At 39.2% G+C, this 6,596-nt stretch overlaps 1 protein-coding gene and 1 pseudogene across 1 annotated transcript in view; one reads left to right on the forward strand and one right to left on the reverse strand.

Moving 5' to 3' along the window:
* The window catches only part of R3HDM2 (R3H domain containing 2), a 91,665-nt gene that overhangs the window by 14,987 nt on the left and 70,082 nt on the right, over nt 1–6,596 (forward strand). Inside the window, exons 3-5 of the mRNA XM_006897672.1 lie at nt 2,812–2,938; nt 4,870–4,948; nt 5,567–5,626. Coding sequence (XP_006897734.1) covers nt 2,812–2,938; nt 4,870–4,948; nt 5,567–5,626 — 266 coding nt within the window. The remainder of the gene's footprint in view (nt 1–2,811; nt 2,939–4,869; nt 4,949–5,566; nt 5,627–6,596) is intronic.
* On the reverse strand, nt 393–752 carry LOC102867372 (annotated as a pseudogene).

The following is a 6,596-nucleotide window of genomic DNA, read 5'->3' on the forward strand; positions in this document are numbered from 1 at the left end:
GTCCAGGGCAGCATCTGTTAACTGAAATATGTCATTTGGTATACCATCTATTCCTGGGGCCTTATTTTTTGCCATTTCCTTCAAAGCAGCCTGAACTACTTCTTTCATCACCATAGGCTCTTACTCATATGTTGTTTCATGAAATTCTTCTGTGTCTGCCAATTCCTTTCGATACAGTAGCTCTGTATATTCTTTCGATAATCCTTTTTTTTTTTACATGGCTCTTTTCAGTTTATTGCATGAAAGTGTTACACTAGTCCAAGTTAAAAGTGGACCCCAAATGGTTACATTATACAAGCTGTGAAGTTTTAACCTTGTGACAAGGGACAGAAGGGAAATTTTCTACTCATTGCAAGGAAATCCTCACTTAAGTTTCAGTGAGCCACAAGCACTTAAAACCCGTGAACCTTCAGCTGGTCGTCCTTAACCAGTCCAACCTCTACAAGGAACTGGCACATGTTCTTGTCTGGTCACCCTGTAGCTGAATTACTTCTCCATATTCTGGATGCTCAATTACAGTACCATTGCAGGCAAACTTCTTAAACGCCTTCACTAGTTTCTTCCCCACCCCCCACTAGTTTCTTTTTATCGTAATCATTAGCGATCCCTTGGACAGTTGTAAGGGTCTTCCTGCCGTTTCTCTGTTGAATTCTTATATGGATATAATCCTCAGTCCCAGCAGGAAGCAGGTCATCACCCTTACTTGCATCAGCAAAGAGGTTGAAAGAGTGGAAGTTCTGGATAGCGGACATACGATACAATTCCTTTTCCTCCATGGAAACAGCCTGCTGAAGGTGGTGGCGGGAGAAGGCGGGCAGGGGGGACGGAGTGTTGGGAAGCAAGGGGGCTGGAGGGGGAGGCAGCTGAGTCCTCGGCCGCGGCTCAGTGATTGGGCCTATCTTCTTTTAATACTTCCTGGATCATTTAACATTCTGCTGAAAGCATCCTTGATTATAGCAACTCGAGGTTTGAATTTGTTCTTCAGTTCCTTGAGCTTAAGAAATACTGAGCAAATTCGGCCCTTTTGATTTTCCGACTCCAACTCCTTGCACATTTCATTGTAATATTTTGCTTTGTCATCTCGTGCTGCCTTTTGAAATCTTCTATTCAACTCTTTAGTATCTTGAATTCTTCCTTGTGCTTTGGCTTCTCTGTGCTCCAGTGCAATTTTCAGAGTCTCTTCTGACATCCTTTTTGGTCTTCGCTTCCTCTTCTGTCTTTGCAATGACCGTTTGTACTCTTCCTGGATGATACCCTTGATACCCTATCATCTAATATAAAGCATGGAAATCAGAGAAACTTCAAAACAAAACCTAAATTAAGACATAGATCAGATCATGAAGTATAGATCTTCACAGCTGGACCATCCAGGAAGATGCAAACAAAAGGATCCCAGATTTAGGTCCTTTTCTTTATTCACTGTCATCCTCTTCAGTAGTTAAAACCAATTGTGTCTAATTCTTGCACCAAGAACAAGTTTAACTTGAACACTCCAAGTGGCTGCCATTGCTAGCAGAAAAGACAGCCTCCATACCTTTTCAGTCTATATGTGAAACAGAACATTTGAAAGACTGAACTTTATGAAGAGGAGTGTGGCATCACGATTGGAGGAAGACTCGTCAACAATCTTCACTATACAGATGATACAACTTTGTGTGAGGAAACTGAAAAGAACCTGAAGTGCTTGTTGCAGAAGTTCAAGGACTATAGTCTTCCAAATGGATTGAAGTTCAACATCAAATAGAAGACAAAGATTCTCACCACTAATCTAATTGGTAGCACCATGATGGATGGAGAAGATTGAGGTTGTTAATAATTTCATCTTCCTTGGCTTCACAATCAACACTCTTGGCACCAGCATTCAGGAAATCAAAAGTGAATTGCATTGGGGAAGTCTGCAGTCAGGGACCTCTCCAGAGTGCTGAGGAGTAATGATGTCAGTCTAGAGACTAAGGTGTGCCTGATCCAGGCCATTGTCCTTACAGTTACATGCTGTGCTTCAGAGAGCTAGACAATGACTAAGGAAGAATAGCTGCTTTTTAATTGTGGTGCTGGAGAAGAGGATTGAATATACTATATACGGCCAGGAGGACAAATAGATCTAACTTGGAGGGGGTAAAACTAAGTTTTTCCTTGGAGGCAAGGATTTTGAAGCTTCATTCCACATACTTGGAGCATGTGGTCAGGAGGGACCAGTCCTTGGAGAAGGACATCATTATTGGAAGGGTGGAAGAACAGCACAGGAGAGGAAGACATGCATGAGATGGATTGACACAATAACTGGGATGATGGGATTATATTTGTCAGAGTCAGTGAAACTAGCTCATGATAAGGTAGGCTTCAGAGCTGTTGTACATATGGTCTTTGGGAGTTGGAGGTGACTGGACTGCATCTAAGGTAACAGCACTTTGATAGAATTAAAAACAATTTAAGTAATAAAGTTACACTCTCCTGTAAGAGAAGAGAGCACTAGAGATCTAGTGGATAAGAAGTAACCCCAATACTCTTGTTTCTCTTCAGATTGAATAAATCTTTTGGGGGAAAAAAAAAGTAATCCAAAAGCAGGAGTTTCAAATCCACTAGCTTTTTCACGGGAGAAAGATGAGTAGTTTCCTCCTGTGCAATTCATAGTCTCAAAAAACATGCTGGAGGGTCAGATATGAATTGGTTCTGACTCAACAGCACATAACAACAATAAAAGAGAAAACTGCCGCCCCAAGGTTTGCCTACTTTGATATTACAAGAAAGCTACAGTTGGGAGTTAAAGTCTTTTTTCCTCTTTTTCATATATTTTTCTTTCCCCCGTCCAAGGATATAATTCAGTTGCATATCAGTTGCCCTTCTGACAAGGAGGAGGAAAAGTCCACAAAAGATGTCTCTGAAAAGGAAGACAAAGAAAAAAATAAGGAAAAGATCCCAAGGAAGATGCTGTCCAGAGGTAAGGATTTTACCTCTCTTTTATTTGTCCCAGTACCTGGCTCTGCAATGCCCTTATAGTCTGTCATGAAGGCTGATTCCCATTAGCATTATTGGTCCAACAGCTTACTACATGGTTGCTTGGGGAGGGGCCTAACTAGGTTACCTTTCGTGTTACTTTAATTAACTTGGCCTTAGGAACTCACATGTCATAGAGAATTACTCAACGGCATTGGTCTGTATGTACTCATAGGAGTACAATTTAGTCAACTCTAATTTTATGTATACTTCCAGTATAAATAGTAACATCCATAATTACTGGTAGAAGATCCTCCAAATAACATTTATATTTTGGTTTTCGGATACCTAGAGTGGTATTTTTAAAAATAATGCACTTTAAAACAACTATGAGATCTCATGTAACCCCAGTATGAATGGCAAAATTCAACAGAGCAGCAAACAAATTTTGGCGAGGTTATGGAGAAACTGGAACCCTTATTTACTGTTTGTGGAAGTGTAAAATGGTGCAGCCACTATGGAAGGCAGTATGGCACTTTCTTAAAAAGTTGGAAATAAAATGTAACAATGAATGAATGGAAATCCAAAACCTCTGTAAACATTCCTTAAAATTAATTAAAAAAAAAAGTTGGAAATAGAAATACCATTTGACCCAGCAATTCCACTACTGGGAATATACCCTAAAGAAACCAGAACTGCCACTCAAGCAGATATATGAACACTCATGTTTATTGCAGCTTTTTTCACAATGGCAAAGAATTGGAAACAACCCAAGTGCCCATCAACAAAAGAATGGATAGAGAAGCTATGGTATATTCATACAGTGGAATACTATGCTGCATTGAAAAGCAAAGAACTCATGAAATATTATACAAGATGGGTGACCCTGGAGGACATTATGCTGAGTGAAATATATCAGTCACAAAAAGACAAATACTGCATAGTGCCACTGTTGTAAAACAGGACTATCATCAGGGTTGGAGGGAAACTAAGAAAAGAGGGAATAAATAATGTACATGGCATTGCAACAGATGAGGGAGAGAACTGTATAGAAGGAATATATGATTAGGTATAATTGGTATGACAAGAGTCCAGAATAAGAGCTGCATAGTAAAGTGGTTGGAGGAAAGGGGAGCTGTATAATGTATAACAATGACAGAACTTTTTCCCAAAGAAAAAAGTGAACTGGGGTGGGGTGGAGGGGAACAGGGAGGAAAATGTGCAACAATGAATGAAAGGAAATTCAAGTTCTTTATAAACTTATAATAAAATCTCAATTAAAAATGCACATTTACCTTGATTTATTAGGTTCTCTTTGGTTTTAAATTCTTGTGATCAAGGGGGGAAAAAACATTGTCCATAAAAATGATAGTTGGCAGCAAAAAGGCAGCATTGGTATTAAAAATTGAAGTAAATCATTCACAGAGTGCATTAATGGAAAAAAAAGTTCATTAATGACCTGTAAGAAATTAACATTTGAGCTTATTTGGTGAAATTCTGGAGAGTTCAACTTGACCACCTTTCCTGGAGTTTATTTTCCTTTACTCTACTATAAAACCAGGGAGTTCTGGTGGTCTAGTGATTAAGAAGCTGTGCTTCAGACCCAAAGGCATGTGGTTCTAATCCATCAGCTGCTCCGTGGGAGAAAGATTGGCAATCTTCTCCTGTGCCTCTGAACCTACTTTCTTTTTGTCGAGGCATTTTTTAAATATTTGATGGTAACGTAGGTTTTTGGTGTAGTACTGATACAATATTCCTCATTTTGTCATTGTCATAGGAAACATTAGGGACTGACATCATGATCATTCTAGGTTTTAGTGCCATTACATGAATCCCTTGAAGTTTGATTCCACTTTCCTTTTCTCTGAGGTTTTAGACTTCTCCTTGCAAGGCAGTTTCATTTATCTTAAATTTTTCTCATTTTGGTGGTTCTAGACTCCAGCCAAGAGTATACGGACTCCACTGGAATAGACCTACATGAATTCCTTGTAAATACACTGAAAAAGAATCCAAGGTAATAATATGATTTGATAGAAGAAGGGAAGGGCCAGAAGCCATTGAGTTACCCAAGAGGCCAATCAGCTTCCCAAGATCTTTTTATTAGTAGAATCTAGAATGCTTTCCCTTGTCATCATCTCATTGGACCTCAGATTAAAGTTCGTGCTTTTGGTGAAGTTAAGGAAATTCTGTGGAAAAGAAAGCAGGGACAGAGAAATGGGAAGTCTTAGAAATCAACTGATTTTAAAAAAAAAAGGAAAAATATGGTTTTTTTATGGTTTGTACATAAGCTAAATAACAACTTTCTTAAAATTCTAAAAATGATTAGGTGTATACAGTTGAGCTATATCATTATGGTTGTCAACAGAATTAGATTTCTCATATAAAAACAAAGGTGCATGATTAGGAAGAAACTGCAAAATGTATGCATAGGTTAGTTTTAGGGGGTTTCTTTTTCAAAACACCATATGACTGCCTATAAAACTGAGTTGTCTTTGTGTGTTTTGGAATCTGCTGTTGGGGTTTGGGTATATCCCTCCCTTGCTCTTTTGTAGTGAGTAAGTTACATTTTCATCTCCTGTTTTGAATATTATGAAAGAGCTTCTTTTTGTTTTGTTTTGATCTTTTTAAACAGGGACAGAATGATGCTGCTAAAATTGGAACAAGAGATTCTGGACTTTATTAATGACAATAAGTAAGTTGTTTTTATTAAATATGCATTTAGGGGACATTGGCAAGAGACAGGTACAGTTTCAGGACAACTTTCCCTTAAAATCTAAATTTTGAGATAATAACTCTTTGAAAACCAAAAGGAATTGTGGAGAAGTAATCATAGTGGGATTTTAAAAAAATAATATGTGTGGAAAAGAGGTTTTAAAGTTATTTATATAGATTTGACTTGAAGGAAGAGTCTTGTCAATATTGAGCCCTTGTTCCAGACTTCACTATTCTTAAATCTCTCCTTTTTCTCTGAAATGTCATCTGCTGTTGTTGTAGTTGTTCTGTGCCGTCGTGTCGCTTGTACATAGCACCCCTGTGGACAACAGCCCTAAACCCTGCTCTGTCCTGTGCCAATCGCACCATTTCTAACACACTCACCCTGATTATCCAATCACTGAGTCAGTCTACCTCACAGAGGGTCTTCCCCTCCTGCACTGTCCCTCCATCCTCCCAAACATGATGTCCCTCTCTAAGGACTGGTTCCTTCTTACAACTTGTCCAGAGTATGTCAGACAAAGCCTCAGAATCCTTGCCTCCAAGGAGCAGCCCGGTTTAACTCTCTCCAGGAAGAACTTGTTTGTTTTCTTAGCAGTCCATGGGTATGTACATTCAGTACTCTTCTCCAGCACCATAGCTCAAAGGCATCAATTCTCCTTCTATTCTCCCTAGTCATTGTCCAACTCTCTGGCGTGTAATAAGTGATTGCGAAGACCATGGCCTCTATCAGATGCACCTTAGTCTCCAGAGTGACACCATTGCTCTTCAGTACTTTGGAGAGGTCCCTAACAACAGACTTTCCCATCATAATACGTCTTTGAATTTCCTGGCTACTGGTGCCAAGAGTATTGACTGTGGAGCCAAGCAAACTAAAGCTGTGAACAATCTCAATCTCTTCACCATCCATCCTGATGCTGCCAATTGGTCCAGTGGTGAGAATCTTTGTC

Source organism: Elephantulus edwardii, unplaced genomic scaffold, assembly GCF_000299155.1.
Source record: "Elephantulus edwardii isolate Elephantulus edwardi_28Jun2011 unplaced genomic scaffold, EleEdw1.0 scaffold00212, whole genome shotgun sequence".
In the NCBI taxonomy this organism is placed as follows: Eukaryota; Metazoa; Chordata; class Mammalia; order Macroscelidea; family Macroscelididae; genus Elephantulus; species Elephantulus edwardii.